Source organism: Populus trichocarpa, chromosome 5 (genome assembly GCF_000002775.5).
Source record: "Populus trichocarpa isolate Nisqually-1 chromosome 5, P.trichocarpa_v4.1, whole genome shotgun sequence".
Classification (NCBI taxonomy): domain Eukaryota; kingdom Viridiplantae; phylum Streptophyta; class Magnoliopsida; order Malpighiales; family Salicaceae; genus Populus; species Populus trichocarpa.
In genome coordinates this window covers 1,859,201-1,881,402 of record NC_037289.2, presented here as the reverse complement: position 1 = coordinate 1,881,402, position 22,202 = coordinate 1,859,201, and the positions used below count along the sequence as shown (strand labels likewise).

The following is a 22,202-nucleotide window of genomic DNA, read 5'->3' as shown; positions in this document are numbered from 1 at the left end:
AATAATATTTATCATTGTTATGGGAAAAAAAGAAAAATGAATTAGCTTATAATTATTATTTATTTTTCCTGAAAATAGGTTCCTATTGACATTGATAATGAGGGTGGTGTGTAACAAGGCAAGGCAGGGCTGAAAATGCTGGGGATGGCAAGGAGCGAAGAGTTGGAGCTTGGTGCTATTGGTGTCCTTTCTTTTCTTTTACGAGAATAAATGTCGAAGGAAAATAAATTTATGGAGGAGTTTGTTATTTCAATACTAAGTTTGTATTTGGCATTTTGTTTGTTCCTGTTTTTAAAATTGTTTTTAATATCAAAAATATTTTTTTAAAAAAATATCATTTTAATATATTTTTAATTAAAAAACACTTTTTAAAAATATCATACACCACAATACCAGACATATATTAATAACCAATGTTATTCAATCTCTTATGATTTAATAAATCATCTTGATAAATTATTGATTCGAGACCTAATTAAGAACGAGTTTAAAATTAATATAAAAGTTAATTCGATTAAAACTTGATTGATTTGGCTGCGTCTATTTATAACCTGATTAAAATTGATTTTTTTTCAAAAGAAACTCATTTTGTTTTTTTTTTTATCTTAAAATGACATCATTTTAGATTGACTTGATTTAACCCACTAAACATATAACCTAAGCTTTAGGCAAAACTAATTTTAATAAATTCATACACAAGCTCAATAAAAAAACTTGGTCTTGGTCGAGTTTTACATTAAACCATATGAAAGTTAACTCAATTAAAACTTGATGGATCGAGTGAGCCCACTTACAATCTTGTCAGAACTCAATATAACTTTATTTTTTTAAAATGATATTATTTTAATTTTTTTAAAAAAATATTAAACTAACACAATTTTAAATTCACATATATAAATTTATCTTACCCATAATGCGAGCCTTAGGTTGTGTCATGGATTGTGCGGTTTAAAAACTTTGTGCAGAAGATTCAAATGAGGGACCATCTCTCAATAGAAAACTTCGAGGCCCGTTTTTCTAAAACTTTATGGTAACCAAATACAAATACCCATAAATTCAAGGGCCATTCCCAAAGCAAACAACAAAAAATTTCAAATTGAATCTGCTATAATTATCCCTTCAAACCCCAACCAATGACCACAAGATCATACCATACAATACCCCACTCACCAACGTGTACGGTGATTAACAACAAAAAAACACTGTATAAAACAAGAAAAACAAAAAAATATATACATAAAAAAATCTGATTGGCCAGCCCACCTTTATATTCAAGTTTCGCGGCAACATCTCTCTTTCTCTCTCTAAAAGAGCCTCTCTTTCCCGCAACTTCGAAAACTCTCTTTTATTTCTCTCTCTAAAAAACCCTTCTCTATAACACATAAACTTAAAGCTTGCATTTTTCTCCCTTCACAGCCCTTTGCTTCACTGTATGATTTATACCCAGATATCAATTACTCTGAATCTGTAAGTGTACAGTCTCGGATCTGTGAATTTGAAAATGATGTGATTTTGATATGTTGTAAAAGTTGAATTCTTGTGGTGGGTTTTGACTGAGGTTTCAAATATAATCCGAGTGGGAAAATATTCTCCACAATTAGTGCAGCTTAGTATGCTCTTAACTCGAGTCTAAGTATCCGAAAAACCAAAAAAAAACAAAAGAAGGAAAAAAGTTTAATATTTGGACTGTATTATATTTCAAATTCTGGGGTGGAAGATCGTCTTGCTTTGCCAAGAGTTTTATATTTTTATTATTAATGTAATGTATTTTGTGAATTTTGATGGTTATTGATGTCCATGTTAAAGCTTTAAGCAAATTGGTGTTGCTAATTTGTTCATTGATTGTTTCAGATAGATAGGTCCTCCATGGCCCCAGCAAGGAAAAAAAGTGTGAATAAGAGGTTTCTGAATGAGGCATCACCTGAAAAGGAATAAGTATAAATCTCACTTGATACTGAAATCAAAAGCTATCGGTTAATTTCTCAAGAACTGTAAATCAAAATCAATGCATATATATTCACCCAAATCTTAACATCCTGTAATAAAGCTTTATAAAAACAAATCCACACAGATTAGTCAATAAAACTCAAACTTGATACTGAAAAATTATCACAAATACTAAAAATATAATTCTTACCATACTGTCTTTTCCTATCTCCATCTCTTTCTTGCCTTCTCTCTCGGTTACCTTTCTTTGTCTTCTCTGTCTCTGCGTCTCTGCGTCTCGCTCTCTCTGTTTTAGGGCAGTAAAGAAGAGGCGGCGGCGCACTACAAAAGGAGTTGTTTGCCGATAAAATTGAGGGCAGTAGAAGAAAGCACAAAGCTAACAGGGCAAATGAAATGACGGGCTACAATCAACCATTAATTCTAAAGTACAGTATTTATTTTTTAAAAAAATTGACTTAAAAATGAAATTTCCATAGACAAAGGGATTAACCTTAGAGCTACAAGACCAAAAAGGTGCAGCAAAAGTCTCTAAAGTAGAGCATGTGATCCCTATTTGACTCGCACTATAAAAAAAAATTATGAATATTTTATATATATATATATATAAATACACATGAATTAGAATAATTTTTTTTAAAATAAAATACATGTAAAATAACTAAAAAATAATAGTCACTTGAAAGATTTTATATAAACAAAATAAAAAAGAGAAGAGATATTAATTTAAATATAAATAAAAAAATATTTTTAAAAAAATACATGTAGAAAAAAACATCAATTAATAAATTAAATTTAAAAAAAAATGTAAAAGCTAGACATTGTTGAACGTAAGCCAAGCCAGCCTGCCTGCCCCATTTAGCAAGTACCTTGCTGGTGTTCAAATATTAAAAGAAAGTGCAAAAACTTCACTTGTTGATCATACTTGATAACACAATTTTTTTCTCTTGGTTCTTGTGCCAGGTGATTCTTAGCTCCTCACTTGCTCACTCTCAGCAGTAAATCTACTGTTCCTCTCCAGTGCTACCACGAGTGAGCCCCCACCATACCCGCAAATTGAACCAACTACCATCGACCTGATTGCTGCAGGCACTGGTTTAGCAGAATGCATTGTTGCTGCTGCAGCTTCTGCTTCTGGAAAAACTGTCCTTCACCTTGACACCAACCCAATCTATGGGTCCCATTACTCCTCTCTCTCGGTCCCGGATCTCACATCTTTCCTTATTTCCAATTCTACAGCTTCCTCACCACCATCTTCCACCTCAACCACAACTGACATCCCTGATTACTCCATTGTAAATCTCAGCACTCAGCCGGTATATTCAGATGTTGAGATTTCCTGTCTTTATCCTAAACTAATGGAAGAAAACTTACGGAAGTTCAATTTGGACTTGTGCGGACTAAGGGTGTTATTTTGCGCCGACAAGTCAATTGATCTTATGTTAAAATCTGGAGCAAGTAATTATGTGGAGTTCAAGAGTATTGATGCCAGTTTTGTTGGTGATGGGAATGGAAAGTTATGGAATGTGCCAGATTCCAGAGCTGCCATATTTAAGGATAAGAGTTTGACTCTGATGGAAAAGAATCAGTTGATGAGGTTTTTCAAGCTGGTGCAAGGGCACTTGGATGCCACAGTGGCGGCGGGTTCTTCTGGTAATGATGGGATTGGGAATGGGAATGATGAAGAGGAAGGTAAGACAAAGATTCCAGATGAGGATTTGGAGAGGCCATTTGTTGAGTACTTGTAAAAAATGCGGTTGCCTCCAAAGATTAGATCGTACAGACTGCTGTTGCCTTTCTCTATCAGTTAGCAAGAGTATATTTGTTACGTTTTGTTTCCCTGTTTGGTCTAAAGTTTACTGGATTTTGGTTATCTCTGCTTGTCTGCAGGATTATTCTGTATGCTATAGCTATGGCAGATTATGATCAAGATGACATGGGGGTTTGCCAAAATTTGCTCAAGACTAAAGATGGAATAGATCGTTTGGCTCTATACCAGTCATCAGTTGGGAGGTTAATTCTTGTTTATTCTGTTTTATAGTTAAGCAGTTATTCTCTGGTTTAAAATTTGGGTGGGTGCTATAGAGCTGCACTCGCGACTTGTATGATATCTTGATCAGAAACACATATTGCGTTAACTACAAGATTATATTGTTTTTCCTTCCATTATTGAACACCACAGAAAGTGTAGGGTTAGGAGCAGATAAAGAGGGAAAAAATGTTTTGAGTTCTAAAAATCTAACCTTGATTTATAGCTTGGAATGTTGTATTAGTTAAGCAATTTACATCGATTTGCTTTAAGTTTGTTGTTTATAATTCTATAATATTTAAATTAAAAATCTTTAATATTAATATATAATTTTTTTAGTTATTTTATAACTTTAATTTAAAAAGTGTTTTTTTACCACGCAACAAAGCCTCCTAACCCCTGAAAAGACCACGCAACAAAGCAATTAGAAAACGTGTTACTAGTCCAGACCACGAAGTCAGAACTAATTATGGAGAAAAGTTGACGTAGAAAAAAAAATCATATTGCTGTAAGAGTACCGGGATTTGCCAAACGCTCCATCACTTTGTGTAGAGAATCAGTCCGCAAACACATCTGACATCTCTGTCCATTGTAGAATGCATTTGAAGAATTTGCATTCTGACCCAATTGCAGAGCCTAAAAGGGTATGAAAGAGCAGATCAATACAGGAGGTTCATGCCATGCATGTTTTATTCAAAAAGGCAGTTTACTTTATCATTTCCAGTCATTTATCTTCTCCTGATTTAGTTGAATGTATTTATTGTTTCACAAATGGATATTCATGTACAGAGCTGCGGATTGGTTCAGACCATTGCAAGAATGTGCATACAACTGCATATAAATAGAGCTTAAAGTAATCAAAACTAATTGCCTGATGAATACTTATTTCATCGAGATGAATTTGTGCATAGGCTTTATCTTTTGCCAGAGCAGTGATATTACTGTCAAGGAAACAACAAACTTAAGTCACAGTTGGCTTAACCTGCAATTCAACAATAACAAGGATCCAGAACATGCAAGCACATGCACTCACAGATGCACAAGTTACCTTCGAGAATATACATCCAGCAGTGAATCGTTATCATTTACAATTGGTATTGAACTGACATTGGCTGTATCAGGAAGGTATTATAGCACAAGGTTAGGAGAGGTTAAAGAAGATCAATCAGCAATATGCACACTCAGAAACAGATAGAAGAGGACAGTTGTAGCTTGTGGTAATCTTTTGACGTGTGAATTACCTTGAGCCAACAAGGACAGAGCAGCACCAAGAGAAGCATTCGGTCCCAACATTGCTAATGGCCGTCTGTTTGGTTCCTCAAGTTTTGGAACCCATGTACCCAAAGGAATTGAACAAATTGGCTGTTGAAGAATGGGTAAGGAGCCAGCAGAATGTCTGAAATACCTGCATATACCTGACAATTAGGTCCAGGAGTTCGCAACAACTTATACATCCTCAAGCATCGAACCAAGAAGGCTTACATTTTAGTATTCCAGACAGGGAAGCAAGATTAAGTAGCTGCGGAAATGAGCCATCCTGAGAAGCAGAATGAATAATGGGAACTGTTGACACGCTGTTTTGCAAAATTTTCAAAGAAACATCTTTCATCGAATCATATGTCCCTGCCTGCATATTAAAGGAGTGGTGGATAGCTACTGCTTTAGGTTCGCTAGTTGTTTGGTGGAATGAAAACACCAACAGTCCTGCCATTGTTGGGCTGTTGGACCTGAGTGATCTTCGCGTCAGAGGAGAGTTGTGAGGGCGAGAAACACTGAACCAACTTATAAGATCTGTGGTAGACAATCTGGTCTAAGATTTGGCTTGGATTTGGTGCGACGATTGGGTCTAACAGGGGCCGTTTGGATGGCTTCTTCGAACGATTTCCCCTGCTCGAGAGGAAGAAGAGAATGAACAGTTTTTGGAACGATGCTGTTTTAGGGCAAAAAGGGTCATTCTTCAATTTGCCCCCTGAAGTTTTGAAGTCTTACAATCAAGCCCTTGTCTTTGAAAATTCTTTTTTTATTAATTTCCTCCCTTGATCTATGCAATTTTGACCTAAATTGCTCTTGAATTTTGATATTTCTCCAATTATGCCCTTGATTGCATTAACTAAACTAATCAGAGTTCAATCAAATCCATAGACTTGTCAATTCTTTCAGTTTCAGCCAAATTAACTTTTAAATTTTATAATTTTATCCTTATTAGTACTAAAACCTTCAATTTGTGTTGTGTTGATCACATTCTCAAATCATTTTTTAATGTTTCTTCAATAAGATCCCAGTTTGTCTATCCACATGTTGTTCTGAATAATCGTGCATGGATGATTAATCCAAATTATATTTTTATCATCATTTTTTTTAGAAACTTAAAATTGGATTATGACAGCTGGGCCAGAATGGGTCTAACCCAGCACAACTTAGTCATTGGCTCAGCCCAGTGACTAAGTTGTGCTTACAAATGGCAGAACATGAATTATAATTCACGCTCTGCACATTTGCATGTAGAAAAAAAAAGAAGAAGAAAAACAAAAGAGGGAGGAGAAAAGGAGAAGGTTACATGATATGGAGGAGGTGTTGCTGCCATTGTTGGGAGGTCTGTATGGGGGTGTGGCTGCCGGAAAGGATGAGGTGGAGAAGTTAACGCTCCTGAGGTGCAGGAAGACGAGAAGGTTACATGATATGGAGGAGATGTTGCTGCCATTGTTGGGAGGTCTGTATGGGGGTGTTGCTGCCGGAAAGGATGAGGTGGAGAAGTTAACGCTCCTGAGGTGCATGAAGATTACGATGAAGAGGAAGAAGATGAAGAAGTTGGCGGCGGTGGTGGTGGTTGTCACTGTTACCAGTGAGCAGATGGGTTGGTGGAGAAGGTTGGGCCACTCTTGGTCACGGTGTTATTGAGGTAGTGGTGGCTGAAAAAATAGTGGAGAGGGAGGTGGAAGAGGGTGACGGAGAAAAAAACTGATTTTTCTTCCAAATTTGGCTTCAAATTTCTTGATTTCAATTCATGGAATCCTCCCATATTTATTCGGGGTGGAAAAAGGACATTTTGTCTTTACTAATGTCAAATCTTGACCCTTGATTCGACCCAGAAGGATCCTAACCATTGACTCAAAGTGGTCATCATGAACTGTAAATATAGTTGCTAAAAGCTTACTCGGGTTGGCCATTTTAAGGCGGCGTCGCAGCTGCTATGGTGTCAATTAGCCGGAAAAAACCATATTCGGGTATGGTCGAATGTCAGGCCATCATTTTCATATATGTTTTGTCAAATTTGATGGAGAGACGAAGCATTAAATGCCCCTGAAAAGTGGCCTCATTGACAGTCATTTTGACCTAAAAAAGACAACGTACAATAATTAGACAACACGTTGTATGATCCTTTTTTTTTATTGTTCAAAATGGTGTCATTTTGGAATTTTTAGGGTTTTAATTTAGCAGTTTAGCTAAAGTTCATTTTGATCGACTTTTAATTTCTTTTAATTAGACCCCTAATTGACCCTAAACTTCCAATTTTATGCAATTTTGCCCTTTCCAAAATTCAATGTCAACTCCAAATTTCAACGCCTTTTTCATTTTGGTTCTTGGTCTTGGATTTATGCAAATTGATCATTAAACTTTTAATTTTCTTCAATTTCACCCCTGATTTCAATCAATTGAGTCCTTGTAGTTCGATGCCTTTTGCAAAATGGTCTATGGCTATGAATTTATTCAATTTAGCCTTGAATTGACTTCAAACTTTTAATTTTCTCGCAATTTCACCCCTGATTTGAATCAATTAACTTAGAAAAAATTAAATTTGATCTTCTAAAATTCCAACATTCTCAATTAAGCTAAAATTAGACTCTCAAACTTAATTTTTCTCCAATTAAGCCCCTAATAAAATTAATTTGACTCATTTAAAGCATAATTAAGTCTTTGCGCCTAATTAAATCCTTTAATTGGACCCAAATTAATTCTTAAACATAATTAAACTTTTAATTTGGTCCATGATTAGATCAATTTAGCCTATTAAAAATCTAATTATGTCCTTGTACTTAATTCTTATGCAGATTCATCCAATAATCATTCCAAATTTCAACGCCTTTTTCATTTTGGTTCTTGGTCTTGGATTTATGCAAATTGACCATTAAACTTTTAATTTTCTTCAATTTCACCCCTGATTTCAATCAATTGAGTCCTTGTAGTTCGATGCCTTTTGCAAAATGGTCTATGGCTATGAATTTATTCAATTTAGCCTTGAATTGACTTCAAACTTTTAATTTTCTCGCAATTTCACCCCTGATTTGAATCAATTAACTTAGAAAAAATTAAATTTGATCTTCTAAAATTCCAACATTCTCAATTAAGCTAAAATTAGACTCTCAAACTTATTTTTTCTCCAATTAAGCCCCTAATAAAATTAATTTGACCCATTTAAAGCATAATTAAGTCTTTGCGCCTAATTAAATCCTTTAATTGGACCCAAATTAATTCTTAAACATAATTAAACTTTTAATTTGGTCCATGATTAGATCAATTTAGCCTATTAAAAATCTAATTATGTCCTTGTACTTAATTCTTATGCAGATTCATCCAATAATCATTTAATTTGACATTGAATCTCCATTGTCTCTCTAGTTTTGGGCACAAAGGGGTACGATTAGGCTTTCGACTTCGTCCAAAATTGCAGCTTGGTTTTATGCATATTTAAAATCCTTTCTCATCTAGCTTTTTCCTCATCGCCAGTCTCCTTGCTATTATTATTTATTTTTATTTTTATTTTTATTTTTATTTTTAAAAGAAAAAAAAGGTAAATTTAAGGGAATAACCTAGAAATGGGTAATGGCATTTTTAGTGTGTGTTTGTTAATGTAGTGCATAGTGTTTTTGAAAGTGTTTTTCAATTAAAAATGTATCAAAATGATATTTTTTTTCAAATTTGATTTTATTTTTAACATCAATACATCAAAACCATCGAAAAACACCTAAAAACATTGATTTAATTATTTTTTTAATGAAAATTAGTTTGAAGAATAGGTTAAACTGCATCACCAAACACGCTAATTAATTAAAAAAACTTCTCCACAACTAGATTATATATAGATAGACATTAATATACATACACATACAAATTAAGAATCAAATATATGACTCAAACAGCTTAATTTAATACAATACTAATACAACATTTTGTAACTTAGATATAAATCCAAGCCTGGGTTTGGCTCGGCCTAAAATTTAGGTTACGAGTCTATTTTTTTTTACCAAAACAATGTTGTTTTTTTTTTTTTTTAATAAAATGATATGGTTTTGGTAAAAAAAAATCCAATTCAAAATAAAATATAACTTGGATTAAGTTTGAAATCAATAGGATACCAAGATTGATCTATTATACCCATTTTATAACTACGTTTTGTTATACTAGTACGTAGAAATTTTGGAATATCCAATATCTACTCAGAACCCATAATGATTTGATGACCCCTTGTAAGGTGTCGGTATGACCTTTAAGGGAACACTTTTTCTAAGTGTTATCCCTATTTTTTCAGTCATGTCCATATCCTCTGGCTTGAGACCAACCGGCAAAATCCAATCAAATGAAAGCAAGAGCGATCCAAGAGCCAAAGGAAGTACACGAGAAGCGAGCGGCATGGCAGGGCACATTCTACGGCCAGAACCAAATGGTATGAACTCAAAATGACGACCTTTGTAATCCACCATGTTTGGTTCCAAGAACCTTTCTGGCTTGAAAACCAAAGGGTCATCCCAAGTCTTTGAATCCCTTCCAATGGCCCACACATTAACTAGAATTGTTGTCTCTTTAGGGATGTAATAGCCTAGCATCTTGCAAGGGTTCATGGCCATGTGCGGGACTAAAAAAGGTAGAGGAGGGTGGAGTCTCAGTGTTTCCCTGATGACTGCCTTTAGGTATGGGAGATTCTCAATGTCTTTATCTTCGAGCTTCTTATTGAGGCCAATGGTGCTTCTCAACTCGGATTGGACTGTTTTCATTACTTTAGGGTTACGTAGAAGTTCAGCCATGGCCCATTCCAAAGTGCTTGTTGTTGTATCAGTCCCTGCCGTAAACATTTCCTATAAGAAAAAATCATAACAAAAATTAAGTATGTTAGTCATTTAATTTTGTATATTATCTCTTATTAATTGCTTTACTATGATTTGGAAAAAACCCAGGCCCGAGATAAATATTATAATTAATTTTTGTTTTTGAACATTACTTAAAAGTAAAGATATTATATCTGGTTTAAACTTTGAATCACGAGTTGGGTGAATTAAATAAAATTAATCAAAACAATATTATTTTAAAAAAAAAATAAAAAAAAATCAAATAAAATTTTGATCAAATTAACTAGGTTCAGGGTTAATTTTATTGGGTTCAATCAAGCCAAACAGTATCATCTCAAAGTTAATTTTATTTTAAAATCCAACTTAAACTACAGGTGATCAAATCAATTGGGTTCTAGGTTAATTACTGATTCAGGCCGGGTTTGATAAAATTTTTGGTTCCACCGTGTATGAAGAACTATAGTTTCCATAGTCCAAGTCATAGTTATAATTAGACCTAACTCGGAGTTGCATTCAGAGTAAGTCTCGGATCATGAGATTGATTTTTAAGTAAGTCTAATAAAATTCTTTTTAAAGATCAAAACAATAATTTTGATAAAAAAATCAATGAAATTCTAACCGAGTAACAGATTAATATGTCCAATCAACTAATTCAATCTGGATTGATTTTTTTTTAAAAAAAAAAGCCAACACAAGCTAGAGCTGAAGGTAAACCTATCAGCGGGGCGGAGTACTTTACTAACAGAGGTCTGAGCTTAACAAAGCTGTCAAACGAGATGTTAATTACTAGGTAGACAATTATATTAAGACAGGCTTTGCCGCCTCCGAACAAAAACACAAAAATGTATGCAAAGATAGGACAGAAAAGAGAACCATAGGAAAAGAGATGCTACTTACTAAGACAATCGCATTGATCGTTGTTGAAGAAAATCTAGAGGGCTCCTCCACGCCATCACCACGAAACTCCAAAAGGACATCTAGATAATCTTTCCTCTTGTCATCTCTACTATTTTCCTTTTGCGTACTCTCTGTTCTTTCTTTGATGAACCCTCCTGCAATCTCAAAGGCTCTTGCTACATGGAACTGTGTCTTCCTCCTTATACCTTGTGGATCCAGCCATCTTAAAATTGGCAAAAAATCAGCCATGTTAGGCTTACCTGCCAACTCCATGACCTTACCTGCATGCTGAAAAAACTTTGCTCCCTTCTCCGATTTTGGGTCCAATAAATCTTTAGAAAACATGAGGTTGCCAATAAGATTAAAAGCCATCAAGAAAATGTATCTCCCAAGGTCAATAGCGCTAGTGCCATTGGCGCTACCATCTTCTATGTATAGCAGCATGCCATCGATGCACCTAGTTCGTGCACCCTGCATGGCATCAAGGCGGCTAGTCACAAAGAATTCGGTGGTGCATAAGCGCCTTAACATGCGCCAATGCGGTCCATATTGGGCTGTGATTATAGACCCTTCATTGCCAAAATCACCTCTCATAGCCTCGTAGATTTTTCTCCCAGCCAACACCGCATCATGATTCTTGAACATCTCACGAGCCACTTCGCTCGAGGAAATGACCACGTTACACATGGACCCGAGCCAAATGGTCATGATTGGACCATGAACACGAGCCAAATTAGCAAAAGACTCGTGTGGTGCCCAACCCAACAGGAAGATGTTGCCAACCACTGGCAGTGGTCTAGGCCCTGGTGGTAGCTGCCCTTGCTCTTCTGAACGACGGTAACGACGTTGAGTCACCACTGCCCATGCAACCCATAGCAAGACTGCTAGAACCAGACCTGCAATTTCATAGTCCATATCTTTCTTTGTGTGTATGACTAGTGATGGTTTCTTGTACCCAAGGTAGGCTCCATTTTATATAGAATTCCATGCATGTCACGTTAAATTGTATATAGATGGTTAGAGAATAATATAAATCATATCTTAAAATCTTACCTAACAGTTTAAGCTATTAGGTTGAGATGGTTCTTTAACATGGTATCAGAGCCTTGATGATTAAGCGGTCACGAGTTCAAATCTTACCATTTCCATTTATTTGATAAAAATCAAGCACAAAGTAATGGAGTCTGTGCAAATTTCAGGCTCAAAGGGCTTTCACTTGAGAGGATGTGTTAAAAAATAATATAAATCATATATTGGGACCTTCCCTAACAACTTAAACTATTGAATTGAGATGGTTCTTTGACATTGATCAAGTAAAATTTGTATTCATCTTCTTTTGATAGGAATCTAAACCAATATATATATTGAATAATTGCATGTAATCATTGCAGTAGAATTTGATTACTATATCAAAATAAAAGAGACAAAAAGGATATATTTTTTGTAATTTTTATTTTTAAAATATAAAAATTTACTGCAAAATTAATTATCATAAAAATATATTTATTTTATATTTTTATTTTTATTTCGATTATCTCTTTGTTTTTTTACCTTGAAATAATAACAAAATAGTACCTATATAATTGGTTATTTTTTTTATCTTGATCTTTCTTAAATGTGTTTCACCTGCTACATTCCTCCCATCGTGGTGTCCGTAGAAATTATTCAATGATAATATTATACTAAGAAGTTATCTCAATTCAAGAATTAAATTGTGGGACAAGAATCTAATCATATTTCTTATTTTATATTACTATGTAACAACCCAAATAGACTAATTAACAAGGGACACATGTCAATACGTTCATAATTTGATAGGATGGCAAAACTAATTAACAAGTTTGGAAATGTTGAAGACGTGGTTGGGATTTAATTAACAAGGTATATGTATTCTTGTACGTAATAGTTAGTTTTTTATGGATTAAGATTTCGCATTAAATAATGAAGACTTTATAAATGTAAGATTGTTTTTGTATAGAAAAAAGAATTCTTATAGGTTTTAGTGTTATACTAATCATTTTCCCATTAAAACATGTTCTTTATTTATAAATATGCCTGTACTTAGACCTTTTTTTTTTTTAATTTAGAGATGATATTGCATGATGTTCTTGTGTGCTATAAAGATAACTAGCAAGAAAATATTATATTATGGTAAGTATTGGGTTTGAGAATTATTCAAAACTTGTATTAGTTTTGACTATAATAAAAAAAATTTATCTTCGATACTTAACAATTACAGATTAGACGCATTGTGAATCTGGTTTTGATTGATACTTTAATCTTCCAAGATCTTAATTACTGCATCAGCTTTGGTGTACAATAATTCATATCCATCAATCATGACAGGGATGTGTAGTTTAATTGGTCAGATTTTAGGTTTGTTTTCTAGAGGTTACCAGTTCGAGTCTCACAAATCTTAGGGCTACTAGAGACAAGGGCGGAGGCATGCTAAAGGCTTGGGTGGGTTAATTATAGCCCATGTCAAGATTTTATCAATATTTTTTTACTAGTTTTATGTAAAAAAAATTTATAATTCTCGATTGAATTATTAAAAAATTCTGAAAATTTGCGTGGAGCCTTCTAATATGATGCTTTAGCTTGGGTTAAAATTTTATAATTTTTGGAGAAATTCAGAAATTTGATGAAAAATTACAATTTGACCAGTTCTACGTTATTTGGCATAATTTTCAATCCAGCCATCAGATTGAGCTGAAATTTTATGAAAAATCTTAAAATATATTGAATAAAATCTGGTTAAAATTTTAGAATGAACATAGCTCGTCAAATAAAAACAAAACAACTTGTTAAAGGTAAAATAATTATTTACCATTAAAAAATAAAACAAATAAGCTTCTTCTTTTTTAAAAAAAAAAGTGGTTATCATCCTGCGGTTCCAAAACCATCAGCATGTCTTCTATATGTTAGGTGAATTTATTAACTTATGTTGCACGAATTGATTGACTTAGTCCCCACTACTAATTTCATTCCACTTGCATCAATTTAGTTTGATTTGTTTTATAGGTTGAGTTGAATCCAGCCCATAAATGCTCAACGCATAATTTGCAGGGCGCCGCTAATTTGATTCCTTCGACTAAATTCCAAATTTTAGAGGTAATCTTTGCATTTTCAAGTTAGAAACGACAAGCTTCGTCTCTTTTTTATTTTTCCCACACTTTAACTGACTAGAGATTAATTTCATTGAAACGTCATGACCACGTACAATGGGAAGGGTCAACTCTCATACTTATAGAAGTAGATGGAAAATCATAAATGAATGCTCCATGTCTCATGGTAGCAAGCTAATATTTCGATGATGATTTTATATTATTTTATAATGCAATCTTTTGTGTGAATTCTTTTAATTTAAAACTTCCATAAATTTATTATTAACTATGTTGATTTGATTTTAAATGTATACCCTTTGAATTTTATTTTGTTGATTAACCCCGTATTCCTAAATTTGAGGACGATTACTTGGATTTCTAATTAAATGAGCAATGTCGATTCTAGTAAAAGGTTGTTCACTAATCAATGTAGGTTCTTCGTAAACTGAAGCACATTGAGGTTGCTCAACCATAACTTCAACAATACACATTGGAATTGGTTCACTAGGCTGTGAGTTATCAATATTTGTTCTCTTTTTCTCAAAAAAAAAAAGAATCAATTCTTATTATTTTGTTCATGGTTCAACCTAAAATCAAAACATATATCGTGAGGAAAAAAACAAAAAGAAGCAAAAATAATATAATTATAAAAAAATTCTTAACATACATCTTAAAACAAAACAAAAATAAATTTTAAGTTTGGGGTTAGCAATGCTTAATTACCTTGATTTATTTGATGAAAGAACAATTAATTGATAGCGATTTACTTCATACATCTTAAAACAAAACAAAAATAAATTTTAAATTTGGGGTTAGCAATGCTTAATTACCTTGATTTATTTGATGAAAGAACAATTAATTGATGGCGATTTAGTTCAATCTTTCTATTCGCAATTTATATTTTTATTTCTATATTTTACTCTTTATATTAGGGCTGTAGCTGAGAGTAAACAGCAAAATCCATATAACTTCATATTTTTTCTTTCCACGTAGATAGTTTTTAAATCAAAGATAACAAATATATTTACATTAGAAGGGCCCACCTATTTAAATACTACATCTTAATTACTAAGCAATAAAAAACTAACCTACAGAATCCGTCAATATATTTTTTCTTTGAGACCCGTTTTTGCCTCCTCTTAATTCTACCTCTGCATCGGCTTGGTCCCTGTCCCTCTTGCGGTCCCAAATCCATCAATATTATCTTATATGTTACGTGAATTGGTTAACTTACTATATATCATGCCCGTGCGATGCTGCGGGCTTGTGGTATGTTTATGTATTATTATGGATTTATGCAAAAAATTAAAAAAAAATTCTATGAAAAAAAACTGTTGCAATCCACAATGTTTTCAAGGAAAAAACTACAAAGCTAAATTCTTAACCATATTAATATTTAAAAAATAAAATGAACAAAGAAAATTTTAGAAAAAATCATAACAAAAAAAATAAAAGGAAAAAAAAACCAGGCAGGAAAACACTGTAGCAATCTATAGTATTTCATTAGGAAATTTACAGTTGTAATTCTCAATCAGCTTAATATTAAAAATAATAAAATCGATAAAGACAATTTTGAATAAAATCATAAGAAAACAAAATTATGTGGAGGAACACTGTAGCAATCCACAATGTTTTAAAGAAAAAAACTACGAAGCTAAATTCTCAACCAGCTCAATATGAAAAAAAAAATCGACAAAGACAATTCTGGAAAACAAACAAAAAAATCATAAAAAAATATAAAAAAAAAACCATGCGGGGAAACACTGTAGCAATCAATAATATTTTAAAGAAAAAAAACTACAAAGCTAAATTTTCAACCAGCTCCATATTAAAGAGATAAAATTAACAAAAATAATTCTGAAAAAAAAACACAAAAAATTGAAAAAAAAAAGAAGAAGAAGACAATTTTGGAAAAAAAAGAAAAAAAATTAAAAAAATGAAAAAAAAAACATGTGGGGAAAGTTAAAGCTGAATTCTCAACCAGCTCAATATTAAAAAAACATTGACAAGGATAATTTTGAAAAAAACATGTGGGAAAACACTGTAGCAAAACAAAAACCTTATGGGAAAACATTGTAACAATCCATAGTGTTTTAAAGAAAAAAACTATAAAACAAAATTGACAAAGACCATTTTGAAAAGAAAAGAAAGAAGAAGATTCATAAAAAAATAAATAAAAAAAGCCTTGTAAGGAAACATTGTAGGAATCCATAATGTTTTAAAGAAAAAAACTACATAACTAAATTTTCAACCAATTTCATATTAAAAAAATCGACAAAGATAATTTAAAAAAAAAAAGAAGACAATCTTGGAAAAAAAAAAGAAAAAAAAACATTTTAAGCCCGAAAAAAAAGGGTAAAAAACAAAAAAAAATGTGGGAAAAAGAAGAAAAAAATATATATAAAAAAAACAAACAAAAAAAATGAAAAAACAAAAACAAAAAAACATGGCTTCAGTACTTTCCCCACACCTTTTAGAATAATGTTAATGTTGCATGAATTGATTAACTGAGTCTCCTGTAATTTGATTCTAAATACATCAATTTAGTTTGATTAATATGTTTATAGGTTGAGTTGCTTTCACCCCATTACTGTTTAATGCATAACTTGCAGGGAGCTAAATTGATTCCTTTGTCTAATTTAATCCCAGAATTAATTTAGGTAATTAAGGAAATTAATAGAGATTTTTGTATTTCGTTTTTCTTTATATTGCTTCTTCCGTATTAACTCTTATTTTCGGTTGTTTAGTCATTAATTAAATAGCTAATAACTACTTTTCAATAAATCAAACGATGATTATAAAATTAAAAAAAAAATCCCAATGTTTGGGGTATTCTCTGCATGATGAAATCTGAAATGATAAGCTTCGTCTCTTTTTTATTTCCCCCCTTGTAGTTGACAAGTAAGAAGTCATTTCTACAGATTCTTCCGTGGATTTTCACTTTCCTTCTACGAAACCACGACAAGGAACGCGTAATTTGGGTGATTCCCCATACAGATGCATTATTAAGACAAGCCATCTACTGGAAATAAAATAATCCAAATGAAGAGTAAGATTAAAAAAACTTGATTTTCTCTCTCATTTGGATTATTTTGTGTCTGTTTGGTATTTTAGTTGGTTGTGGTTGTAATTTAAAAAAAACAGTTTAATAAAAAGTATTTTCTATAAGGTTTGTTTTTAATTTTGATGTGTTTTGTTAAAATTACGGTTGAAAATATGGTTGAAAAAAAAAATAATTTATTATGTTTGGTTAATATGCTTTTTGTATGAGGTTTGATTGTAAAATTACTGAAAAGAACATTTTATATATATATATATACAAGTCCATTTTTAAATAATAAGAGAGCTTTAATGTGGGAGATGTTGTCGTGTTGGTTATGGCATAGGTCTTGACTTTTCAAATTGTAATAGTGATATTGATACGAGAGCTTATTGTGGTGTTAACCAAAGAAAAATGAAAAACATAATAGTGATAATAGATAAGTGATGAGAAAAATTAGAATCGGTCAACTCATGCATAAGGAATAGAGGGGAAGGGAACAGAGGATAACAGCTCGGGTTGGGAAAGTTGTGTTAATTAATTAGCAGTGTCGGTGAAAGAGAGGAGAACACGGACAGAAAAGCAATTGTAAATTGCTTTTCAAAAACTGAGATTGGACATGTGAGTGGGACCCATGTGAAATAAAAATGTTATTTCTAATCGCCGCCGCAACCGCAATGCCAAACAGGTACTTCATCTTAGAGGTCACTTGTTTGAGTCTCACAAACCTAAGGGTCACTGAAAGACTTACATGATCATTAACTTCAGGACCCGTAAGATTAGTCGATTACAATAATATAAATTTTTTTTAAGGATTGTACGCGGTTGTTCAATTTCCCGTAGCATAATTTACTATTCATTACAATAATATAATTATTATATTGTTCATTAGTCATTTAATCTTTTAACTTGGTTTTGGGGTTAGGTTGGTCTTTTCACCATGATATAAATGTCTTTTAAGGATTGTATGGGGTTATGTTTTTTAATGCACAATAAAATTACTAATGTAACCCTTGAATAAAATAATCTAATACATTTGTTTTTGTCGATACACGACGTCGCGCGACGACTCCACTTTTTCTATTTAACAAAAAAAATAATCGGGAAAAATAAAGATTTAATTGGAGTCGCCATCTAATAATTTGAAGGAACTAGAAATTCAAAATTAGACATTGGTCCCAGAGATTCAAGTACTGAGTTATTTATGATTAAGGGAAGGTAGACATCACCCTCAAAACATCCTTTCAAGAAAAAGGTTACCCTTACTTGTGTTTTATTTTATTTTATTCAAATGCTATAATATTTTTTGAACTTATTTGCAATTTGTTTTTAAAGATGGTTAACGTAGGTCCCTAAAAATAGTAAACACGTCAAAAAATGACATCAGTCCCTAAAAATAGAAAACTTGTCTAAAATGTTGACATTTAACCCTAAAAAAAAGAGCTAAGTCTGAGTTGCAAAAAAAAAAAAAACAATGGACATAATCCATATTTTGTTTTTAAACTTTTGACAACGGTTCTTTTTTTGTAAAAAAAAAACGTTTCAACAAACAATGTTCAATCCTAAAAAGAAATATTATGTTGGTATCCCTAAAAAATGAGTATAACTCATACTTGAGAATTGGGCTTCGAACCCACGCACGATGACGGGATAAAATGGATGTTGGACCAGCATTGTTATTCCTTTTATATTTATTTATGGTAGAAAATTTTACAAATACTTGTATAAAAAATAAATAAAATACCACTAGGAACCCCCAAAATCACCTGAGTGCCACTGTATAGGTAAAAGACTGAAATACCCTTGCACTTCTCAGAAAATTAAGAAAATACCCCTGTGGCGCGTATAGCTCACGCGCGGCCACTGTTGGAGATGTGAAATTCTTCGGCGAGATTCCGGGCCAAAAAAGGGTAGATTATGGTAGATCTGGGGGAGAGGATTCTGATGAGGGTGTTTTCGATGGCTGTTGATGGCTGATGAGAGAGAATCGACGGTTTGAAGCTTCGGGTGGCTGAAGATGTCGCGGTCTTTTTTCGAAAAGATACGGCGGAGAAAGCGATGAAAAACACCTGGGGTTTTCTAGCGAGGAGGTGAGGAACCTTTCTGTGGTGGTCCGGACTCTTTAGGTGGCCGGAGTTGGGAGATCCGTGTAGAGAGAGGATCGCCGGCGAGAGGAGGGAGAATCTCTGAGATCTGCTATGGTGCGAACGTTAGCATGGTAAGCAGGTGCATCGGACCTCATGGACCGTTGATCAGTTATGAATTGATCATACGGCTACGGTTTGCTTGATCTGAAAATTAATACACGGCCCCGATTGTTAGATCTTTGCTTCAGTGTGATAGTGTGATAGGATGCACCTGAGGCTTGGTACACCAGGTGATGTGGCAAGACAGGATCAAAGGACAGACCGTTTAAAGAGCTGAGATGGATTTGGGTTTTAATCCAGTGTACTTTGCCCTATTTGATCAGATCTAATCAAGGATCCAGAACTAAATACTATTTGATTTAATTGTTAGGATATTTTTTGGTATTTTTTAAATTGTTTTTAAAAAAAATCAATACCTTACTCGCGTGAAGAAAAACTAAAAAAACATTAATAGTATCAGCATTAGGATTCACTTCTTCCTTTCTGTTCTCTTTTACTGGCTTTTATAGCCAATGACTAGGGCCTAGGGGAACAGGGCATTTATAACCAGGAGACACGGCTTTGTCCGAAGAAAAGATTTCACATGCCTCAACTGCACCAACTACTACAGTAAATATTTATGCATTATTGATTTGTTATATATATATATATATATATATATATATATATATATATATATATATATATATATATATATAGTGGGTAAAACTAAAACGCAGATTAGTATTAGAAAATGCCCGTTCAACCGCTAAAAATTAACTTTGATTACCGAAAACTTAATTTCAAACACCATAAAAAAAAAATAACCAGTATCAACCCGGTGAACCGGATTTTGATAGAAAATAACAGTTTTGATCCAAAATAGCCTAAAACTCAATTTTTATCTTGGTCAACAAGGTTTGACCCGTATAAATCCGGTGCACTCAGTTTTAACCAAAAATGACGATTTTGACCCGAAAAGGCCTGAAACTCAATTTTTATCCCGATCGACATGGTTTGCCTTGTATTGACCCGACGGACTCGGTTTTGACCAAAAATGACGGGTTTGACCCGAAACGGCCTGAAACTCAATTTTTATTTCGGTCGACATGGTTTGACTCGTATTGATCCGACGGGCTCGTTTTTTATGGAAAATGACGGTTGACCCGAGAAAAATATATTTTTGAATTTTAAGCTTTTTTTCTTTTTTTTGAAGAATCCAAAATAACATTTAAAGAAAATTTGAAGAATCCAAAATTGGGTTATTACATGTATAAAGACGTTTTTGTATTTTTATATTTGATAGAACAGTAAAAGTATCATATTATCCTTATCATTCAAATTTATTAACCATGACTCCAAGGGTTTAATTGTAATTTCATCGTGGTTTTGTATATTATTATTGTTTAGTCTCAATGGCCTTTTTGATTTTATACAAATAAGGAAAATAACAAAAAAGCTGTTGACGCGTGCCTTGCACGCGTCTATTGCTCCGCCGCTTTCTTGCAACACGTGTGACTGGCTTCAGTGGTTGTAATTGTAATTCTCCCATATCATTTGATTTGTTTCGGCATCCTCTTTCTTTTTAAGTGATGCGTGTATAGTGGTTCAGTGTAATTTGGCCCTGCATACCATTAATTAATCTATGCAAGGCAGTGTTGGCGTATTTTATATGCATTGCTTATTTGTAGTCAAGTTCATGGAACTGATTTTATTTTTTATTTTATTTTTTTATCTTTATAACATGCTTTTTAATTTCCATTTTTTGATGGGGACATGATTTTTTTCTCTAATTAAATTAATATACATAGATAATGCAATCTTGCTGTGAGCAATAATCTCATTTATAACCATATAAAATTGTGCTTTTTCGAGGAAGAATCCCTTTTGACATGACTACAATCGTTTATTCTTTGATGATTGATCAAATGGTTTTTAAAGTTCTAGGCCTAGATGGATTTAATTACTGATAATTGGCTCATGATTAGCAGGGAGTTGGGCAGATTTATGTTAGGTACCGTAGTATATATATTCGAAGTTTCAACGAAAGGCTACTTAATTGTGATCGATATCACCAATGAACTTAAATTTGGGCACTAAACATTATCAGCAAGAATAATGTGATTGTTCTTAAATATTATATGCATGATTCATGTGATTTTCTTTTCTTCCTTTTAGTTTACACTAGTTTATTGGTTCGGGCTCCACCATAAACCGGATTAATATTTTTAAAATATAAAAAATATTAAGAGTAAGAAGATTTTTTTATAATATTAATTTTAAAACCTCCTGACTCAATTCTTTGTCTAACTTGAGTTTCTAATTAAACCACATGGGAGCTAGCTCGACTTAAATTGATCAATTTCATGGGTCCAAATGCAACATTGATAATCGGTAAAAACATTACTTAACTTTTAAAAAAACTTTAAGATGACATATTTTTTTTCAAAAAAATGTTGAGACAATGACAAATTAAATCTACCTCGGTCTCCCCGCGACCCTAGTCATGAACTCTATTGGGTTTAATAACTTTTTTTATAAACTATTTTTATTTAATTATATGATAAAAATAGATGCTCATAAAATTGAACACCAACCTAAAAATAGATATTTATTTGAGACAATTATCCTTATATAAAGCAAAACAAAAATCAGTGCAGTCTATTTCTCAATCAACTCAATATTAAAAGATAAAATCGAGAAAAAAACAATTAAAAGACCAAAACAAAAAAAAAACATATTCTATTATTGGGCAAACTCGTCAAACATATGAATCGGGTAACCCGGGTTAGCATGTCAAACTGTGAACCGGGTTAAGGGTTCCATTAGGATTATAATTTGTTTTTTTTTCGAAACTATTTTTTTATTTAACTATATAATAACAAAAATAGACAATTACGAAATCAAATATCAACCCAGTACCTAGATTTGTTTTTTAGACCGTGATAACCTCATAATTAAAAGGTGAAACGAGACCAATTATAAAACTAAATTCTCAAT

At 32.7% G+C, this 22,202-nt stretch overlaps 2 protein-coding genes across 9 annotated transcripts in view; one reads left to right on the top strand and one right to left on the bottom strand.

Moving 5' to 3' along the window:
• The window catches only part of LOC112326111 (cytochrome P450 76A1-like), an 81,050-nt gene extending 69,167 nt beyond the window's left edge, over positions 1-11,883 (bottom strand). Inside the window, exons 1-2 of one of the 2 annotated variants that reach the window (XM_052453012.1) lie at positions 10,933-11,883; positions 9,457-10,044 (exon numbers count right to left, since the gene is read on the bottom strand). In XM_052453012.1, coding sequence (XP_052308972.1) covers positions 9,457-10,044; positions 10,933-11,847 — 1,503 coding nt within the window. In that variant the 5' untranslated portion in view covers positions 11,848-11,883. The remainder of the gene's footprint in view (positions 1-9,456; positions 10,045-10,932) is intronic. The other variant, XM_052453011.1, reaches the window with a different exon arrangement.
• Positions 1-22,202, top strand: part of LOC18098701 (rab escort protein 1) — a 101,668-nt gene that overhangs the window by 61,558 nt on the left and 17,908 nt on the right. For 2 of the 7 annotated variants that reach the window (XM_052453007.1, XM_052453003.1), the window contains exon 1: positions 1,340-1,467. The exons of the other annotated variants lie outside the window; for them this stretch is intronic. The gene's annotated coding sequence lies outside the window, so the exon portion shown is untranslated. Of the gene's footprint in view, positions 1-1,339; positions 1,468-22,202 lie in introns of those variants that run through there. 7 annotated transcript variants of the gene reach the window in all.